Source organism: Scomber scombrus, chromosome 4, assembly GCF_963691925.1.
Source record: "Scomber scombrus chromosome 4, fScoSco1.1, whole genome shotgun sequence".
NCBI lineage: Eukaryota > Metazoa > Chordata > Actinopteri > Scombriformes > Scombridae > Scomber > Scomber scombrus.
The window spans coordinates 16,662,874-16,683,657 of record NC_084973.1 but is presented as its reverse complement, the minus strand read 5'-3'; the positions used below and the strand labels follow the sequence as shown (position 1 = coordinate 16,683,657).

The 20,784-nt window shown below is 40.0% G+C and overlaps 4 protein-coding genes across 6 annotated transcripts in view; 1 reads left to right on the top strand and 3 right to left on the bottom strand.

Moving 5' to 3' along the window:
• LOC133978721 (membrane-associated phosphatidylinositol transfer protein 2-like) overlaps positions 1–6,445 on the top strand; it is a 45,490-nt gene extending 39,045 nt beyond the window's left edge. For all 3 annotated transcript variants that reach the window (XM_062417022.1, XM_062417020.1, XM_062417021.1), the window contains 8 exons: positions 13–161; positions 274–390; positions 579–695; positions 788–936; positions 1,914–2,063; positions 2,181–2,361; positions 2,551–2,679; positions 3,557–6,445. In XM_062417022.1, coding sequence (XP_062273006.1) covers positions 13–161; positions 274–390; positions 579–695; positions 788–936; positions 1,914–2,063; positions 2,181–2,361; positions 2,551–2,679; positions 3,557–3,943 — 1,379 coding nt within the window. In that variant the 3' untranslated portion in view covers positions 3,944–6,445. The remainder of the gene's footprint in view (positions 1–12; positions 162–273; positions 391–578; positions 696–787; positions 937–1,913; positions 2,064–2,180; positions 2,362–2,550; positions 2,680–3,556) is intronic.
• Positions 6,446–7,504: 1,059 nt separating this feature from the next.
• arl6ip4 (ADP-ribosylation factor-like 6 interacting protein 4) lies at positions 7,505–10,373 on the bottom strand. Its single transcript, XM_062417752.1, has 5 exons — positions 10,137–10,373; positions 9,725–10,057; positions 9,217–9,334; positions 8,351–8,420; positions 7,505–8,268 (listed from the first exon to the last, which is right to left on the bottom strand). Exons 1-5 carry the CDS (start codon positions 10,276–10,278, stop codon positions 8,212–8,214), a joined length of 720 nt encoding a protein of 239 aa, XP_062273736.1. The 5' UTR covers positions 10,279–10,373; the 3' UTR covers positions 7,505–8,211.
• An 888-nt stretch (positions 10,374–11,261) lies between these two features.
• Positions 11,262–12,230, bottom strand: LOC133979605 (hydroxycarboxylic acid receptor 3-like). The gene has a single exon (XM_062418153.1). The coding sequence runs from the start codon at positions 12,228–12,230 to the stop codon at positions 11,262–11,264; it is 969 nt and encodes a 322-aa protein (XP_062274137.1).
• A 2,558-nt stretch (positions 12,231–14,788) lies between these two features.
• On the bottom strand, positions 14,789–20,254 carry mthfd2 (methylenetetrahydrofolate dehydrogenase (NADP+ dependent) 2, methenyltetrahydrofolate cyclohydrolase). The gene is made up of 8 exons (XM_062417556.1): positions 20,094–20,254; positions 16,910–17,094; positions 16,669–16,791; positions 16,261–16,413; positions 16,064–16,171; positions 15,835–15,927; positions 15,595–15,720; positions 14,789–15,505 (listed from the first exon to the last, which is right to left on the bottom strand). The coding sequence occupies exons 1-8, from the start codon at positions 20,171–20,173 to the stop codon at positions 15,357–15,359; spliced, it is 1,017 nt and encodes a 338-aa protein (XP_062273540.1). The 5' UTR covers positions 20,174–20,254; the 3' UTR covers positions 14,789–15,356.
• Between the last annotated feature and the right edge of the window lie 530 nt (positions 20,255–20,784).

Genomic DNA, 20,784 nt, shown 5'->3' with positions numbered 1-20,784 from the left:
TCCTCATCGCAGTTGCAGCACGTTGGTGGGGCACTAAGCGACTGGACTTTGCCCTCTACTGCCCCGATGCTCTGACCGCTTTCCCAACAGTGGCTCTACCACACCTCTTCCACGCATCCTACTGGGAGTCCACTGATGTTGTGTCTTTTCTCCTGAGACAGGTGAGTCAATATTATCACACCTGCCACTGTTAATGTCTGCTTGTACGCAGCCTCGGCTGTCAGTCGTCTATCCATTGAAACTGAGGGTGAGTGATCCATATGTCTGCTGTAGGTCATGAGGCACGAAAACTCAAGCATCCTAGAGCTCGATGGGAAAGAAGTGTCTGAATTCACTCCCTCCAAGCCTCGGGAGAAGTGGCTCCGCAAGAGGACTCATGTGAAGATCAGGGTAGGGATCAGAGGTTTCAGGGCGCTTTGGAGCTCAGTCTGCGAAAATCAAAACTTCCTGAGTTTACCCTCTTCTTTGTAATAAAATCTCATCAAATATTTAAATGCTTAAAATAAATCTTGAAAAAAGAAACCCCAAGAATCAGTTACTTGTGTTTTTTTCATTCATTTCTTTGGCTCATTTGACAGAACGTGACTGCCAACCACCGTGTAAATGACGCTGTGTTCACAGAAGACAGTCAGCAGGTCGTGATGGGTCGCTTCATGTACGGCCCTCTGGACATGGTCACTTTGACCGGGGAAAAGGTAAACACTCTGTCACACAGACTGATGTCAGTGCTGCCTTTGTGATTAGTGTTTGTGTTTGTATTCAATGTTTATTGTCTAATTCTGTTCAGGTTGACCTTCACATCATGACCCAGCCTCCATCAGGAGAATGGGTGTGCTTCAGCACAGAGGTAACCAACAGTAGTGGCCGTGTGTCTTTTACCATCCCAGAGGACAAGCGTCTGGGCATCGGAGTCTACCCAGTCAAAATGGTTGTCAGGTGAGTTCCTGTCTCAGACTCTGACAGTGTTAGTTATTTTCCTGAGTGATTCAAGATTATAAGAACATTGTTTCTTCTTCTTTTTTTTGCTCAATATGTTTGTTAAGTTTTTTCCAAGGCATTATGGTAACATACAAAAGGATTAAACTTGAGAGTAAAAAATAAAGGTAAAATAATAAAAAATAAAATATAAATAAATAAATAAATAAATAAAGCAAAAAACAAAAACTAAGAATGGCTGCCAAGTCTTGTAGAACTTCTTGAGATTGTCCGTCATGTCATATTGGATTTTCTCCATGTGCAATACAGAGGTAAGTTCTATTAGCCACGTCTTGAAGAGGGACACTGCTTCTGACTTCCAGAACATTAAAATCAGTCTCTTTGCAATTATCATTCCATACATAATGATGTTCTGTACAGGAAGGCTATGAGTCAGTAGAGACAGTGAATAGCCAAACAGTGCCACCTCTGGCTCAAGCTTAAACACACAGTTATACATTTCAGAGAACCATTTGAATACTTCACACCAGAAGACTCAAAATTAGGCACATTTTGGCAGATATAGTTCCTGACTTGTTGATATCTAAAGAGGTGTGTTGATGGAAGGGAAAATTTGTCTTTTAACTGAATAAATGAGGCAAACTGTTTGTCGATGTACAGAACTTCTAAAAGTACTATGCCCTTTAGCCTCCAACTGTAAAAAGTTGCATCTGAAAGTGAAGGAGGAAATGAGAGTTGAGAATGATTTGGTTATTCACCTTTGTTTTTTCAGGCAGTCTAGGACATTGTAGCTTACACATGTATTGAAAAACTAGTCAACACTCAGGTGGCCTAGTTTACATTTAGTTTAGTTTAGTTTTTTAGCTTACTTTTATTGTGTTTCGGTTTCGCCAAGGTGAATTTCAAGAAAAAAACATTTTTCATCTGGTCTTTGTTTCTCCATCTTTCTTACTCTTCTTGTTCTGTGGACTCTCCAGAGGTGACCACACATTTGCTGACAGCTACCTCACGGTTATCCCTCGAGGCACAGAGTTTGTGGTATTTAGCATTGATGGGTCATTTGCTGCCAGTGTGTCAATCATGGGCAGTGACCCTAAAGTGCGGGCAGGAGCTGTGGACGTCGTCAGGTAACTCACTCTTCTTGTGTTGTTTTCTTGTATTTGAAACAGTCACTGTGTTTGTGCTGCTAAATCACTGACTGCATGGTTCTTGATTGTATTGTCTCTTTTTTCGTCTCGTTACAGGCACTGGCAGGATTTAGGCTATTTGATCATCTATGTAACGGGACGTCCAGACATGCAGAAGCAGCGGGTAGTGGCTTGGTTGTCTCAGCACAACTTCCCTCATGGCATTGTCTCCTTCTGTGATGGTCTCGTCCATGACCCGCTCAGACACAAAGCCAACTTCCTCAAGTCCTTGACAGAGGTCAGTGAGGGGGTCTGTATGTTGTTTTATATATGTTGTAGGCCATGTCCAGTCTGAATCTTTTTAGAGAGACTACATTTTTAGGGGTAAAAACTAAAACAACAGTGCTATCCTGGTATTGTTGTGAGAGAAATATTAACTCAGTTGTTCAGAAAAATACAATGCTCTTCTTCATTTGAATGATTGCAGGCTCACTTGAAGATTTTTGCTGGCTACGGATCAACCAAAGACATCTCCGTCTACACCGCCATCGGCCTACCTCCCTCCCAAATATACATTGTCGGTAGACCCTCCAAGAAGATGCAGCACCAGTGTCAGGTACTGTTTGATTATTTTATGCACATCTTAAAGGATAAGGCTGGTGATTTTCTGTATTTTTCTTATTGTCAAGAATGTAATGTGCAGAGCCAAACCAACAATGAAGTCATCCTACTAGTATTGGACAGTACAGTGGTTACTTCTGGTTGTTTAGAAATGGCTCCAAAGTGTAAATATATAGAAAAGGTAGTAACCCTCAGGCATGAAGTTCCTAATACGGCAGACACTAGTGCACATGTGCACATGCGAAAATGTGGTTCAGTTTAAAGAGCTTTTGTAGTTTGTTCTGCTACTTAACACAACCTCTTGACTTTTTACTGCATCATAAGTATCTCAAAGAACTTCAGTACAAAGTCAAGAGGTTGTGTTATGTAGGACAACAATCTAGCAAAGCTCTCTAAACGGAACCACATTACTATCTTATCTATTTTTTACTCTTTTGATCCGTTTCTAAACGAGCTACAGTAATCAAACTTTTCATTGATGAAGGAACGTGTCACCCAGTGCAGCAGCGGTGTGGCTCACTGACAACAGAGGTCTACAGCACCGAGGAATACGATACATTAGCCTTTGGATATACACACAATACATGTAAACAGGATGAGTTCCTTGCTGGTTTGGCTCTGCATGTGAGATTTGTTGACACTAAGAAACATTTTAAAAATCACCAAATCCTTTTAAGAAACTTCTTAACACTTTACAATCCCCTAATCTCCACAAAAGTGATTTAATGTTTGACATCTGTCTGTTACTCCTACTCAGCCAATCAGGGATTCATTTAACTGAATAAAACAACATGAATGAACTTAATCAGGACATGAAAATGTTGTATTTATTTCCAGCTGACAGTATGTTTCTGCCCCGTTCCTCTCCTCAGTTCATCACAGAGGGATATGCAGCTCATTTGTCTCAGCTGGAGTACAACCATCGCTCTCGGCCAGCCAAGTCCACCAGTGCACGCATGGTGCTCCGTAAAGGCAGCTTCGGCTTGGGTGCAAACGGCGACTTCCTGAGGAAAAGGAACCACCTGCTGCGCACCATCTCCTCCCAGCCAGCCCCCAGCTCCCCAACAGGCAACATCCACAAACCAAGACCAGAGCGCACGCAGAGCCAATCAGACAGCGAACGGCTGGAGCGGGAGCGGCTGGAGCGCACTCACAGCCATACCCAGGGAGCGACCCAGCGCAGCATGAGCATCACGGCGAGCTGCTGGGGCCGCAGCAGCAGCACAAAGCTGGAACCAGGAGTTTTCAGCCCCAAGTGAGATTGGAGAGACATTGTGAAATACCTTCTGAGGAGTGACAGGTGACACAAGTTAATGCAAAGAGTGAAAAACAGTTTGCTTGCACCAGATGGGTAAATACCACAATGAAAACAACAGGTGCTACAAACCACTCTTCATGAAAACAACACCAGTCACACTCAACATTTATGGACAGAGTCTACGGCTACATTTAGTTTAAAACACAAAACTTAACAGGCATTTTAAGATGCATTTTCCCAAAGCAGGAACATGCAAACACAACACAGACAGACGTAGCTAATATTGTATGTTGTACTGTTTCTTACTGTTTATTAAATATTTATCAGTCTTGAATACAAGTCAGTTAGTCGGTTTTCCTCTTACAGTAGGCTTCTAGATTGGATCGGTTACACATATAAGAACCCCCATACTGTATGCGTCAGTGAACAAAACAAAGTGGTTACAGTAAGCCTTTTATCAGGTCCATGTGCTGATACTGCACTGTAACTGACTACTGTGGCCACATCAAGCACAACTATTACTATAAACATAAACTTTTTTGTGTAATAGATTTCAAGCTATACGTCCTGTTTGCGTGATAATCTGATGTTCAAGGTTTTTTTAAAGATGATTATTATTTTTTGCTTTTTTTGCTTTTATTGCATAGTGGGCAGTGAAGAGGCAGACAGGAAACAATGGGAAAGCGATGGGTATGACATGCAGCAACAGCTGGAATCAAACCAGGGACGTTGTAGTAATGTGGTGTGTGCAGTAACCATTTGGCCACCAGACCGCACCCGGATAATCTAGTCTGAGAGCAGAATGAAAATCAGGTAAAACTGGATTGAATGTGTTCGTTTTCAGGGTGCGGCCAAACAAACAGAAACATTTAGCCAAAAATGAATCTTGTCAACATTTTTTAGGAAAATCATTGTAATTTATCAGTAATATAAATCAAAGTTAGGGTGATTTATAAACCAACTTGAAGCGATTTGATCAAGAACTCGTACTGCTTTTAGCTTTTCTCAAAAGAGCAATGACAACATTTTGCTAACATTTTCAAGCTGATTACCAAACCACACAGTTCAGTTTTGCTTCTTTTCTAGTCTTCCCTCAGGCCAAAGAACCATCCAAATATCCCATCAAGGAAAAAATTTCCCTTTAACTATGGTTGCAGCTGAAACTGGTTTTTATAGCATTTCACCACATCTCACCAGACTGCGCTGCTGCACCTTCCTGAATGAGTAACGTATGATGCCACTTTAGGGAAAACTCCTGCTACTGTACGGTTAATGTGCCAAAGTAAAAAGTACAGAGACTGATATGCTGTACGTGAACAGAGAGGACACGATTTGGGTCTCCTGTGTAAAAATGGAGTAGAGCATGTAAGTATGTAGTTGAATGCCTTAATAAGGTTTATGTATATAATTGTTATATTACAGTGCAGATCTGGTATCTGGTCCAGTGAAGACCAGCTTCAAGTGTCTTCTTTACTCCGGGGTTAAACACCACCTCATTCAGGATACACTTTATTGATTAATGATGATTATTACTGTTATTTAAGATTATAGATATTTTAAAAATGTATTTTAATGTATTTTTTATGTATGTTTTAAGATTACTTTAGCTACATTGTGTTTTGTTTTTGTTTTTTTCCTCCTTCAAACTTCAGTTGCAGCAGCCAAAACTTGAGAGGTCTTTGCCTGGCACAGTATTGTATTTTTATTATTGTATCACGCAGATCACCAGAATTGTATCAACAGAACTGCTATCTTGTGTCATATATTGTACGTTTGTTATATCTATTTTGGAAGTTTGGGATATGGCTTCTCTCTGGTTATCCCTACGCTGTAAATGAGGTGTTGAATGGGCTCATAGATAATCCTTGTTAAGTTAAGGTCTCTTTCTCTGTTTTTCTGCACCTTTTAGAGGAAGAAAAAAAAATCAGCAAATTGTAAATTCTGTACAATAAGCTGTCAGAAGTAGGAACACACAGCTAAGACTTGCTTTATGCTGTTGGCCAGCTATTTCTGAAATGGGTAAAACTTTGTGGTTTATTCATTCAAATGATGTGTCTTTGTCCCTCGAGTAGGCATGTACAGAGCTGACTGCAATGGACCAATATGGGCTCAAACGGAAGGGGAAACGTGCAATATTTTACTCAACCGCACCACCAGATCAAACAGACTGTTGAGGAAATGTCACAGTGCATTGACAATCAGTTCAAACAGGCACATATTCTACAGACATCAAATTTGCAGAGCGTACCTGAACGCGTCACGGCACTCAACAAACATTTGTAAAGTATCTAAAAGTTGAGACTTGTCATGAGAAAAGAAGTGCCACGGACCTGATAACGGATAATAGTACAGTAGGTTTCCTCCTGTGGATAGACATGCTCAGTCTTAACTGTTTTTCAATGTTTCCATTCCAGCACATGCAGGTCTAGTAGAATCCACTCAACAGTTAAAAGTGACCCAGAAATTTACACGTCAGCCCTGCAATAAATCCTACCTTAATGAAGGTTTTTGATGTTGTTTTTGTTGAAACTGTTACAGAGAAGCGTTGATTTAACTTAACAGTCACTTTGGAGGCTGGAGTTTCTGGTGCTGTTGAACTGTACTGTGTTATATGGAGAGGTGTTTCTAATATTGTGTCCTCCTCATTTTATATCAATGAGGGTAGACTAAATATTAGACAACTGAGTGTACGTGCTCATGCAAAGGTACCTATAATTCTCATTTTCAGTACTTTCTATCCTGTTGAAGGAAGGAGTTATCCACACTGTACTACTGTCCCTCTGCAGTTTGACTTTAAACATTTGAAATCGATGACTCTTTAAGGAAAGATGCTAATTAAAGTATAGCTCTTGGGAAAAAAATGCTGTAAAGTTGGCAACTACTGAACCCTGTCCCCTCCTCTGAGATCTGAATTGCCTAAATATTAAAAAAAAAAATCCATCCAGTAAAGAATGTAAAGACGAGGTGGTGCAGTTATCTGTGAAGTTCGGATACCTCTGGGCAGACACTCGCTTAAATTCTGCTTCTGACACACGCGTTACCAGAGGCCTTACATTTCCCCTTTTCTGCCTTAAATTGACCATTGTGTTGCGAGGCCTAGAATGAACTCTGCTCACGCCTGAAATGACTGTTTGCTGTTTGGAAATAGGAAAAGGCCATAATATTTTTTAAACGGCTTTGGTTTCTTTTCACTTTAAGGGAAATGTGCAAAGGAAAACATGAGGCCACTCATCACCGTCTCAAGCTCTGTCCCCTGGGTTAATGCAGCTGTTATGTCAACAGTCAGCATTTATATGCCATTGTGTGTGTCTATTTATATAATAAATATATATATATCTACACACATTCAACATACCTTGGAAAAAAATTCATTGTACAGGGTGTGTATCTTGTAGGTTTTTGGATAACTTCATTTTATCCATTCACTTGTGTTTTTATGTACAGTGTATAAAGAACATATAAAGAACTACTAAGTAATTGTGGCCTTTTTTTCCATTATCTAAATCGGAATGCTGTCATGAAAACTAACACAGAAACAAAGAGAAAATGCAATCATTGGCGATTTCATTGCAAATAACCTGTTTATTTTTTCTGGGATCAGTTCACTTGAATGCAGATTTAATTAGAGCTCCAAACAGAAACAAAGTGTGATGTGAAAGTGAGAAGACACCTGTGAGTGGGTGTTGTGTACAGAGCCAAAATATTACAAAAAAAAGGCTGGAAGGATACTGAAGACTTAAATTAGCTTCTTCATTTGTTTCATATAAAGCAGATGCAAAATGTACTCATTTCAAATGAAGAAGCTGTTTGAGTGGTTGGATTGTTTGCAGTCAAAACATCAGACATCATCTGGACATAATAAATATGCATCAATCAACGCATACACCAGGTGATGAATGCTGAGCTGCTCCTTTAAAAAGATCTCCATTAACACATTCAAATCCACCACCAACTACTCTGCATCTCCTCTGTGATGAACTAGATTTAATAAGGCAAATAAACAGGAGATGATGGCTTTCATATAGATTCAACTCATTAGTGTGCACCAAGAGTAAACACCCCCTGTTTTTTTGTACATTCTCTGCTGTACAGTTCAATCACAGGCAACAGAATCATTCATATAAAATGCACAGTAAATATGCATTTTTGGCAAATATTTTCAAATGGCTTCATTTGATGTCACGGATTTTCAGCAGTCTGAGCAGGCTCTTCTTGAGTTGGTAGTCTCAGTTTATGAAGTTGTCCTCCTGGAGGCGATCACCGCCACTTCTACCTGTTCAGTCCAAGTTTTTTCTGGAAGGAGCTCCCGTCTCCCTTGGTGGCTTGCTGCAGGATGAACAAGAGCTCACAGTTACATACAAGGTTACAGTGTATATTTCACTAAAATGATAATAGTTTCTCTTGTTACCTTGTTGATGTCTTTGTGTTTTTCCCGGCTGACAATCTCCTCAATGATCTCCCCCTCTCCTCTCACCAGTCTGGAAGAAAACGGGGGAAAAGTGCTCATTTAAAAGACTTTTTTCCCTTTTTTTTAAAGTAGGGTTGTTAATTGATGAAAATATTTATTGCAAAATTTTTATTTTTTTTCTGAAAGTACTTTAAAATAATATTTTTCAAGTTTTTAATACTCCCATCAACATGAGAGAGGACACATATGCTTGCTTTATGCAAATGTATGTTTATTATTATTGAAACAATCCAGAACAATGAAATACTGCATGCTCCAAAAATCTGCTATCAGTTAGGAACTAGTTACATTCACTCACCCGTTCACACACACACACACACCTTTGGCGAGCTGTATGTTTGGTATTTGAGACTCTGCTTGTTATCCAAAATTTTACTTTTGAATCGCTTCCTTATTTCCAAACTACAGGCCGGGACAAGGGTCGACAGAACGTGCACGCGTTCATTGCACATTAAATAAATGTACGCTGTTGAAATGAATTTGCCTTAAAGCGCTATTAATGCATTAACTTTGACAGCTCTAAAAAAAAAAAAAAAAAAAAGTTGAGTCAGTGACAAACTGGGGTGAACATCCAAAAAGAAAACAATATGCAGGAGAGCTTATGTATGTAAAGTGTGATTTATGGGTAAAATAGATAAAAATATTTGTCCTTCAGGAGAAATTAGACTGAGATGGAAACAGGTAAAGCAGCTGAATGTTTGGGGATCCTGTAAATCTAAATACTGGTGGAACTGCTCCTTTAAACTCACGTGCAGTGGCCTGTAACCTGTGGCCTGTGTAAAAAGGGGTATGTGGCTCAGTCTTACCTGGTGCGTCCTGATTCAGGGTCTACCACCCTGCGGATTACACTCTGTCTGGCCTCGTACTCCTCTTTGGTGAGAGGCCTCTTAGTGGAGAGTCGCGCCTTCTGTTCATCTGTCATGACTGCAGAAGAAAACAACCGAATGAATTAAATACATATATCATCTGTCTGCTATAGCACTTACATTTATGAACAAAAATGTCTGTAAAGAAACAAAAATAATCAAACAATGTTCAATACTTATATTGTTATACGGCCAACATCTTATTTTTACTGTAAAACGATCAGATTACACACACACGTAGCTTTCTTTGTTGTAGGCTATTGTTGTGGTATATTATCGTATCAGTATATTATAAGGATATATTATCAGTATATTATCGATAAGTATATTATCAGTATATTATCGATAATAAGTATATTCTCAGTATATTACCGTATCAGTATATTATAAGGATATATTATCGGTATATTATCAGCCATATTAAAATACAGTAAATGTGAAGTCCCACCAGGCCCGAGCTCCATTGCTCCCTCATCACTCTGCCACACCTCCAGGTGAGATGAAGGTTTCTCTGCAGGAGGACAGGGTAACAACACTTCCTCTTTCTTCCTCTCCTCTTTCTTCTTCATTTTCTCCTTCTCCTTCTTCTTTTTCTTTTCCTTTTTCCGCTGTTTCTTCAGCTTCGCCTTCTTCTTCAGCTTTTTTTTCTTCGCTTTACTTTTCTTCCTCTTCGTGGTTTCATCGCTTGACGAGGAGGAGGAAGAAGACGAAGGAGAGGAGGTGGACGAGGAAGAGGGAGAAGAGGAGCTTCTTCTGCGCTTCTTTCTATGTGTTTTCACATCTGAAGTGGAGACACAGAAGTTAATCACCCATGCAGTAATGAGACATGTGTTGTTAATGCTGGTTAAATCAAACCTGACCTTTATGAGCTGCTTTCTTTGATCTACTCCTGCTACTGGAGGAGGACGACGACGATGAAGAAGAGGAGGAGCGTCTCCGTTTCTTCTTTTTGTCGTGTTTTTTCAGCCTGTCGGCTCTGTCCTGAGATCTGCTGCGGTCCATCACTGACACAAATACCCGGGGATAAAGATAAACCCACACACCATGCTACAAAGAAAGTGTGGCTGCTGAAGCCATTGCAAACATCAGTTGACGGAAGTGAGCCCGTCTCCGATTTCCTTCCGCCCGATTTTGGTTCCTAGTTCCTCCCTCAGCTGGTTTCAATCGTCCCAGCGACGGATAACTTTTTATAAATAAATGTTATTTAAGTAAAAACATAGTGTGTTACAAGAAAAGGCCTCGCCCTTGAAATTAAGCAAAACGGACAAAAATGATTATACAGAATCACCCTTTTCACGCATTTTTTACTTTATTGTCGGATTAAAGGATAGGTTCACATTTCTCAACAACAGTCAGGTATCCATATAAACACTTAACAGGTTTTCCTCGCTGTAATCATTCATCCTGTTCATACTGACTATTAAAAGATCCCCTTCAAATGTGCTTTCAGTGTGAATGATGGGTGACTAAATCCACACAGTCATTTTTTCACGAAAATGCATGTACAAGTATATCTGAAGCTAATAACCCACAGGCCACAAGAAGAAATCATCCAACTTTCAGATAAGCATTCTCATATTTTTTTGAACTGTAAATGTAAGGAACAAGGAGATACATTTTTTTTATTATATTGATAGTAACAAGGCCCTAATGTGCACATAAGGTCATAAGTATGAAAAGAGTCTGATTAATGCCATAGACTTCAATGACACAACAAAACAGTGGATGTTTGTAAGTTTCATGTTGGTGTCTGGATGAAACATTAACAACATAAATTATTTCACAGTTAAGCAATGATAGCCTATGTTTTTTGCAAAAACAGTATTTAGAAAGGTGCATATAGAAAGGTAGAAGTAGCATCTTTTCACAAAATATTTCGCTTTATAATCGTATATATTTCACAAAAGCAAATAAAAGGGCGGTTAACATACACTTGATAACTACTGCATAAGAGAAGTGAATATAACATCACTGTGGCTTTTTGATCACAGCTGGCTGAGCGACTGAGAGCCTGTTTCTTTGGTTTTCTTCTCAGCACTTTCAATAGCTTCTGTTTGGGACAGATTAAGAGCTTTCCTGCAGATTTTCTTGAAGACAGGGCTGGAGAAGTAGTAGACCACAGGATCCAGCGCGCTGTTGAGATAGGTCATGCTGATGGTGATGTAAAATGCAGAGGTCAGGTCCTCCAGGGCTGGGCAGACTTCAGATTCATGGAGGGTGTTGACTGCCTGTTGGGTCCTGATCCAAATCAGCAGTTGTGTGATGTTGCTCGGGAGGAAGCAAACAATAAAGAGCACCACCACCACTATGAGGAAGTACAGAGCCTTCTTGATCTTTGCATGCTGCGCCAGCTGTCTCCCTCTCAGGTGGCCAATAATGCGTACTGTGCAGTAGAGAATCACAAGCAAAGGTATATAGAAGGAAAACACAAACTCAAATTTATGCCAGGTGAGATTATGGTTAGTGTCAACCATGAAGCTCTCGCAGTAGGTCGTGTTGATGTGTTTCAAAGACAAGAGATGAGCATTCATGGAAATGGTGAGCAACCACAGTGCAACTGCTCCACCCATGGCTTTGGAGACACTCAAATAGTTGATGGGATGATGGGGATGCACCACACGCATGTACCTGTCCAGAGCGATAGCCATCAAGAAGAAGGCACTTCCACGGCGGTTCATTGCCAACATGAAGAGGCAGATGTTGCAGAGAGCATCTCCAAACATCCACTTGATCCCAGAGATGTAGTAGCTGGCACGGAAAGGCAAAGCAAAATTGAGCAGAAAGTCAGCCATTGCCAGGTTGAAGAGCAACACTGTGCTGCTCTTCCAGGGCTTCAGGTGGAAGCAGAAGATCCAGAGAGCTAAACCATTGCAGAGGATTCCCAAAATAAACTCTGTTACCAATAGAGGAGGGAGCACGCTCCTCAGCAGAGTTCCATTGAAATAGCATCGCATCTTGAACAAAGTGATACCTCTCTGGCTGCAGATGAAGAAATGACCCCCTTTGAGGACTGTTGGCACTCTTCAAAAGGAGACATCTCATAAAAATGGTGTTTGTGGTTTTCACATTTATGCATTTACAGGAAGTATGTGGGTGCTGCCTGTCATCAAATGCTAATGATATCTACTGGTCAAAGATGCAAGCAAGCTGCAAAGGGGTTGAATAATGAGATCAGAGGGGCCAACAAGTATCAGCTCACTGCAGACCTATACAAATTGCATCCTTTATTGCAAGAAGACAGCATGCTTATTTTGGAGAAATTTAATGAATAGATCCTGTCCCAGTTACTGCATGTTTAATCTACTTTTCATCAAAATCATCATTAATTTGCAGCCAATTTTGCGCTGCAGGTTTTAAATTATGAACTGGAAAGTTTGTAGATTGTCTGCTGACAGAAGTCAATGTCAACATTTTGCTGTTACAGAATTAAGGGAAATGCATCATTGTATTTTGTAATCTGTGTGTATGCTTTAATAAAAAGAATACACTTTACTTTTTACTACAAAAAGTACAGTTAAGGGGAACTGTAAGAAACTGCAGCAGCTGAAATAAGCTGCACAACATCTCACAGGTGGATGTCACTCACTACTTTTAGGCCTCAGAGCATGAGAGCAAAATTCTGTGGTCTAGAATATTTTTACCCTGAACTCGCAAGAGTTACTGATAAACACGGCCTCTGGCGAGAAATTAGTCAAAGTCAAAGGCAGACATTAACCGTTGATCAGCTCTCTGATCAGTCTTTTTAAACAATGGTCTTTTATACCTTTATGACCTAAATGATGAGCTTGGCCAGAAGGTACACATGTATCCACTTTGTGATCTCTTTAACCTTTTTTTGTCAACATGTGTACTCCCTTCATCTGGAAATCATCCATAATATTCCTCTTCATAAGGGAGGTGACCGTCATGATATTAATATTTACTATCCAATATCTATTATCAGCTAAAATAAACTACAGCTACAATTTTTGGAAACTAATTTTCAATAAGTTCAATTACATATTCAGGAGGAAAGTGTACTCTTTGCTTGAATCATTCACACTATAGAGCCAAAACCAATGACGAGGGATCACCAGCAGTCCAAAACTCAAATACAGTTCCCATTATAATTCCCGGTGAAAAGCAGAAAACCCTCACATTTTTGAAGCTGGAGCCAGATGATGTTTTTTGAATTTCACCTAGATGATTGACTTTGAAGATTAAAGGTAATTCATTATCAGAGTTGTGTTTGGTGTCTGTCTGATTTCTGTTGATCAACCAACTGAGCAATCTGCAATTTGTTTCAACATGTTCAAATGATGGCCATCACATTAGGCTGCAAAACAAACAAACCCAATATGATTAGCTTTAACTTACTGTGAATTTAGTCAAAATGAACAGTTTTTAATACTCTACTTTGTTTGAGACGCCCACAAGCCTAAAGGTTGGAAATGACTGGTTTATTATAAAACATACACATATTTTAATTTGTTTTTCATACATTTTGTATATTTTAAAATTCTGTAAATAAATTCTAACTTAAACTATATATGTTAAATAAAGGTAGTAAAGTAAAAAGTATATTTCATTTGGTACACTGAAGTACTAGTCTTTCGGAGCAATGACATAAATCCAAGTGGTGCATATTGCATGTGCCTGTATATCTCAAGTAAAAAACCCTACATATGTCATCCCTGTAGACCCAAGTTCCCATTCATAGCACTGAAAAAGATTTAATCAAGGGGAAGTTATCTACCCCTTAAGGGTTAGGGGCCCTTTAAGGTTAAATGAGAATGTTTAAATTACCTAAAAAGACCTCAGGGACTTATAAACAGATGCAAGTAGGAGAATCTGACCTTTTGTCTACCCCTGACAGTTCTAAGTGCATCAAATATTTGGCTCACATTATTCAATCTAATGTTGTTGTCCAAGTTCCAGTCATTTTAAAGTGGGTCAGTGAGTTAAAGGAATGGAGCCGTATTAATTGTTTGTTGATAAGGGTCTTGGAGAGAGAGAGGGAGAGAGAGAGGGAGAGAGAGAGAGAGAGAGAGAGAGAGAGAGAGAGAGAGAGAGAGAGAGAGAGAGAGAGAGAGAGAGAGAGAGACAGAGAGAGAGAGACAGAGAGAGAGAGAGAGAGAGAGAGAGAGAGAGAGAGAGAGAGAGAGAGAGAGATTATGATCCTGGATATGATTGGAAAACCAGGTATTGGTGTAGAATAAAATTGTCTGTTATAATGGAAATTTGAACATTTGAAAGGTGTCAAATTTGGTTGAGAGACCAAACTCTAACTAGCAATCTGTGAATGTCTTTACGTGTCAGTTACAGACAGTTGGATCACAAGGTGACGGTAGGAATGGTTTGTTATGTAACACCAGTGCAAAGAAGCTATAATTTATATTGATAGTGCCCCAGCTGCTCCAGAGAACTGAGCTATATTTGGAAAAAGGGCATCAAAGTCAATCTGACACTGTAGAGCGTGCAATATTATGGTCATTGTTGTAAAGGAAGAGACAGTTTGTGTGCACAGAAAGCATCAATGTGAGAACATACTTGTAATATTTATTTCAAAGTTTTTACAAAGGCAATTGTGAATCTTTAAAGCTTGTATGTTGATAAACATAGCTACTTGTTCCTGATGATGTTAGCCCTTATCACTCTTGGTACATAAGGCTAAACTAATAGAAAGTAACACAACAGACAGTCCTCCAATTGCTCAGCTTTGACTGCTTAAACCAGCATAGAGTTAAATACTGTGACCTGCTTCCTTTCATGTTTAAATATGATGTCATTGAAGCAATAAATAAAACCACCTTTCAAGATTCTTTAAAACCCCAAAAGCTCAAAGAAATACATTGCAAATGATAAATACTGAAAACCCTGTTACATAAGACATGCAGCTGCATTAGTGAATGTAACAGTCTAACATTTCTGGACTTGAAGGTTAAAGATGTCAGAGCTTTAAAGCTATCATCTTTCTAGTCCGTGTGCAAGGGAGCTCATCAGATTGCTCCAAGCTTTTAAAAAAAACGAAAAGAAAAAAGCGGGGAGTGGGGTAGTGTTTGGGGTGGGTGGAATGTGTCGCTGGGATTTGCTCTGCCCCATTAGGACACGGCCGCCATGCGGATCCTCTCTGGGGGATACAGCAGAACATTTTTAGCCGCTTTGATGGTGTTCTTCATGAGCATCGCCACAGTCATGGGTCCCACGCCTCCAGGCACTGGGGTGATGTAGCCTGCCTTCTGTCTCACGCCTGAGTATGGACAGAAACACTACAAAGTTATAGACACCCAAGTCACCAAGTATGTCCATGTAGAAATCATGTTCATTGTCCGGGTTTACCTTCAAAATCCACATCTCCAACCAGTCTGTCCTTCCCAGTGACGGGGTCCTGCACTCTATTTATTCCGACGTCAATTACAGCTGCACCTTCTTTGATCATGTCGGCTGTAATGAGTTTTGGAATCCCTGATAATTCAGTGAACACACAGTACAGTTAGAAAACTCAAATTTACTCAAGAAATACAAGATTTAAACTGTTGAATTATAGTCCGATGCAGGAAAATGAACAGTGACACAAACCTGCAGCAGCAACGATGATATCAGCTATTTTAGTGTGTTGGCAAAGTTGCTCCTTTGGAGTGTAACGGTGAGAAATGGTGACTGTGGCATCACCTGAAACAGAAAGTAAAGATACTATATATGTAATCCCCTCTATTTTGAAATGTGGAGAAACTCACATGCACACACACACACACACACACACACACACACACACACACACACACACACACACATTCAGTGATCTTACCTCCAGGTCTCTCGTGACGGCCGTCTGTATGCAGCAACATGGCAATGGGCATTCCCACATTCTTAGAGCGTCCTGCCACTACAACGTTCTTCCCAAGAGTAGGAATACCTGGAAGACAAGAATTCGGACATTTCATTTAGACCATTTGTCCTGCAGCTTTTCAACCCTATGAGGAAGGACGCGGTCACTCCTGTTACCTGTGCGTTTGATCATTTCCATAACTCCCCAGGGAGTGGCAGGCAGCATGGTGGACTGATCCAAGCACATGCGACCTACATTGACTACATGGAAGCCGTCCACGTCCTTGGTAGGGGACACTGCATTACAGACTGTGCGCTCATCAATGTGTTCTGTAAGGAAGCCAAGAGGAGATACAGTCAGGCCAACAAGATCTCAATGTTTTGAGTTTGTAAAAGCTCACAAATGCAACGTATTCAAGCACACATACTGCAGGTGTTCTGCCTTTAACAAATAGAATACATTATACCAGGAATAACATGCAGATGGGTAAATTGTGCTCTAATGACACAAAACAGCCACTCTACAAAGACATGACTCTGTGTACTCGTCAATCTTTCTATTACACTGTTCAGGTCTGTCTATACCTGGCAGAGGCAGCTGTACCAGCAGGCCATCCACACGGGGGTCTGTGTTGAGTTTGAAGATCAAGTCCAACAGCTCCTCCTCACTGATGTCTGAATGCTTGAGAATTGTCTCACTAGAGATTCCTGTGGGAGAGGATCAGCGAAACAACTCAAAACACAGGCGAGCATTTGTTCTTTTGTTTTTACACTCTAAATATGCTGCATTTATGCCTATGAGAACACGATGTGTGATTTTTCTTACCAACATCAGCTGCAGCTCGTGTCTTATTCAGGACGTAGGAGTGACTGGCTGGGTTTTCTCCAACGAGAATCACACTCAGATGGGGTCTTCTGTGACCAGCTAATACCCATTTCTCCACGTCGCCCCGGGCCTCCTCCCGAATCTGCCGTGCTAGTTTCTTTCCTGAGATGACCACTGCCTCTTGCCTGAGGGTTGATAAGCACAGACAGTAGAATCAGGTCAAGAAAAACTATAAACTATTAACAAGCTATGATTCTGCAGTAGAAATAAAACAAAAATAACCAATATAATGAACAATATAACAAACTCTCAACAAGCAACATTGATAAACATTTCATGTCCAAAAAGGAGAAGGAAGAAACAACAAGCTTGTCTAGTTCTACCCCTAATCATAAACTTTAAGATTCACATAGTCCAACTATCCGCCTCAGTGTCGACTAAACTGCTATGATCAACTTCTTCATACAGAAATCAAAACTGTGAAACAGAAAAACCCCACTAACGTCACCATTAGTGAGCGTTACATTCCCCTTCCTCATTTCTGTACCTTGCAGAGACTATTTTTTGTACATCTTATTTTCACTGTTTGATTTCTTCATCCAGATCATTCCAAAAAAGTCACCCCACAAACTGATATACACATACTTTTAAAAATGGTGTGAACACTTATTAATTAATTAAACTTTCCTCTGTAGTTATAACCCCCCCCCCCCCCCTCTGTCTAAGAACATGTTTGAATGTTACCAGGAAGTAAATTGTTTGTTGTTTGGAGCATTTTTTGTACAGTCTTAAATTCCACAAAAACCCTGAACTTAAAAGCATGTGAATTTTAGCAGCGTGTTACTGTAGTCATAATACTATGCATACTAAGTGTAAGTTGCTTTTGTGGGTGTTGCCCCATACCTTCACAGTGAACGATACAGAGTGTACAATGCTTTATGATCCTGAATGTGGCTTGTTTTTCCAGAGCCACAACACCAATTTTGCTTGCACATATTTTATATGAGGTTTCCAGCAAATATTGTGGTGCAATGTCACACACAGAAAATAAACATATACTTTTTCTCTGTTAACATAGGCTATCATCACTGGTATGAGAGTGGTTATTTTCCAGTTTTCAAACAATAGAAGTTTTGTTTTATTCAAATTAAATGATAATTTGCTTGTGTCAAATCATATTTTCAATTTACTCATTTCACTCGTGACCATCTTCAAAAGCTTCTGAAAATTTCCACCAGAACAGAAAATATTGTTGTTGTCCACAAATAAAACAAATTTCAATATCCTTGATACCCTATGTAGGTCATTTATATACAAAATAAACAATTCGGGGCCTAATACTTACCCCTGTGCAACTCCACAGGTAATATCTTATCACCTTCTTATATACGTTTTCAATCAATTAATACTTATTATCTATGCAACTTCTTCTAGTAACTTCATGAATGCCAGAGATGTTTATTTGTATCCATACTGACTATCTGTATGAAGCAAAAATGAATTTAAATCAAAATTGTAGCAGTAATTTAACATTATTTCTACACAGTGACTTGAATAGTCCTCACAGTATTAATCTAAGGCCACACATCTACTGGACATGGCCTCGTGATTGTCCATGAACAGGGGCTTCTGACACCAGAAACTTGTAATCAATCTCAGCCTTTCAGCCTGGACAAGTACCAATTCTAGCCTCTAAAATTAGACACAGCATGATCCCACCTGACTGGGCCACATGTTTTATGAACACTTGTCCTGTGGTGTCACATTATGTTCAATCACAAACTCACTGTTACTTGGAGAGAAGAACAAGAATATGTGCCTGAATTTGTACAACCTCATGGTTAAAACTGACGTACAGAATGATTCACTGTATGACTATATAACCTGTTGGGACTTCATCCAAATTTAAAAAATGCCACCTCTTATGTAACAACAAACACAGAAAACAGTATCTAATATCTGAGGAGTAATGAGCCATCAACAGTGATGTAACCATCCTTTTATTCTGCCAAAACTAATTAAACTTCACAGGAAAGTATCACATCTTTGGGGGAAATGGAGTGAGACCAAGGGGCCAGTGTACCAGGTCCCAGAGAAAATGAGTCGAGATCAGGGGGAGGCAAACTGCTCTTTACCCTATTACAAATACAGAGCTGGTCTGCTGAGAGGAATAGCTCTCTTTTTAAATGCATGAGCTCAGCAGTAGCCCACATTAAGTGGGACCCACCACATCCTAAATGATCAGAAACATTTTTTTTCTTGTATGTGTTACTTTTGATGTATGCATTTTAATGTAAAGCAAGTTAAGTTTATGTGTAATACAATGTTATATACACACACACACACACACACACACACACACACACACACACACACACACACACACACACACACACACACACACACACACACACACACACACACACACACACACACACACACACACACAATTGCTAGTTTGTGGTTGATTCAAATTATGTTTTTAAAAAATAAAATTCAATTGATCAGTACTAAAAGTTATATCTATGTTGTAATAACTCATGTACATGACATGGCAGGAGTTTTAAATAGTCCATCTTGTACATCTGGAGCTGCTGATCATGTGCAAGGGCCACGTGAGGTTTGTATTTTTTAGGCGTGTGTAGAAAATTAGTTAATTATGTTTCTCAGTCATGCTGCACTCAGCACATTTCCAATAAATACCTGCACGGGATGCTGCTGCACATTTGCTATCAATGTAGTGGCTCGTCCTCGCATATACGTTTTCTGCAGCATATTTGCTATTGTTACTCGATCTGGTGTCATTCAGGAGAGAATGGCTACTATACATATGCATGTCTCCTCCTTGTGTGGAAACCAACACCTCGGTCTCCATCCGAAACCTGGCTCCTTGAGCCACAGGGTGCAAGCACTCAGAACGATTTCATCAGCCAGCCGCCCGCTGCAATGTTACCGGCATGACGCTAGGGGCGCACCAAAATGTGACTAACTGCGGACATTCAGTACGATACAATATAATAAACCTCACCACTAAACGCACCACTTCATTCATTTACCAAGAATATTGGAGGAACCGGCAAAAGAGACGTATATGCTACAAACATACAAAGCTGCTCATTTAAGGAGAGATAATGCGCCCAACATGGCATGAAGTGATCTCTGATGAGGTCGTGGTCGTACTCACCTCGAGGCGGACGTGTGCAGTTTACAAACTTGATGCTGGGTGTGTTGGCACAGTTTCCTGAGAGTCCTGACCGCTGCCATTTGTCCGGCTGAAAGGAGAGAGGAGACACTACGGCTGGTTACGAAACACACACAATCACTACCCGGGCTGACAGAGGGACGTCTGTGAGCGAGGAAGAGGAGCAGAGAGGCTTTATAGCCCTTCCCCCTTCACGTCTGCGTCACTGCTATCTGCTGGCACACCTCTACTGCACAGATAACACCGAGACTGAGCTGTCAATCAGCTGTCCTGTCCTGATCTGTCCTCCCACTGCACAGATGACTTTGAGGATGAGCAGTAACTAAGCTGTCCTGTTAGCAGCAGCATGACAGTTTGTACATCAAAACTCAATTAAGAGATCCTCAGGAACCTACTTACTATAATTGAATGCATGTAAGAATGTGAATTCCTCACATTCTTGAGGTCAAAGTAATAAAAATACTCCATTAAGCTTTACATTCAACATTTCAAGTTGTTAGCAAAATATACTTTATCAGAAGTGAAGCTGTTCCAGAGTTTGAGCATTTTAAGCACTTTAATTTTGAAGGAGCATTTTTTAATTCTCTGTATAGGCTATACTGTTGATTAATTTACTGTATAATACACTGTTGCACTGATGTGTATGTTAAGCAACTTCTGAGTTAGTTATTCT

Excerpts from the sequence above, each read along its gene's own strand:
- mthfd2 (XM_062417556.1), bottom strand. The coding sequence starts at position 20,173 with ATGGCAGCGGTCAGGACTCTCAGGAAACTGTGCCAACACACCCAGCAT. Across the intron at positions 16,414-16,668 it reads GGTACAGCTGCCTCTGCCAG|AACACATTGATGAGCGCACA; the intron begins GTATAGACAGAC and ends GCTTCCTTACAG. Across the intron at positions 15,721-15,834 it reads TATCATCGTTGCTGCTGCAG|GGATTCCAAAACTCATTACA; the intron begins GTTTGTGTCACT and ends CTGAATTATCAG.
- LOC133979605 (XM_062418153.1), bottom strand. The coding sequence starts at position 12,230 with ATGCGATGCTATTTCAATGGAACTCTGCTGAGGAGCGTGCTCCCTCCT.
- arl6ip4 (XM_062417752.1), bottom strand. The coding sequence starts at position 10,278 with ATGGACCGCAGCAGATCTCAGGACAGAGCCGACAGGCTGAAAAAACAC. Across the intron at positions 10,058-10,136 it reads AAAGAAAGCAGCTCATAAAG|ATGTGAAAACACATAGAAAG; the intron begins GTCAGGTTTGAT and ends TCTCCACTTCAG. Across the intron at positions 9,335-9,724 it reads AGCAATGGAGCTCGGGCCTG|TCATGACAGATGAACAGAAG; the intron begins GTGGGACTTCAC and ends TTTCTTCTGCAG.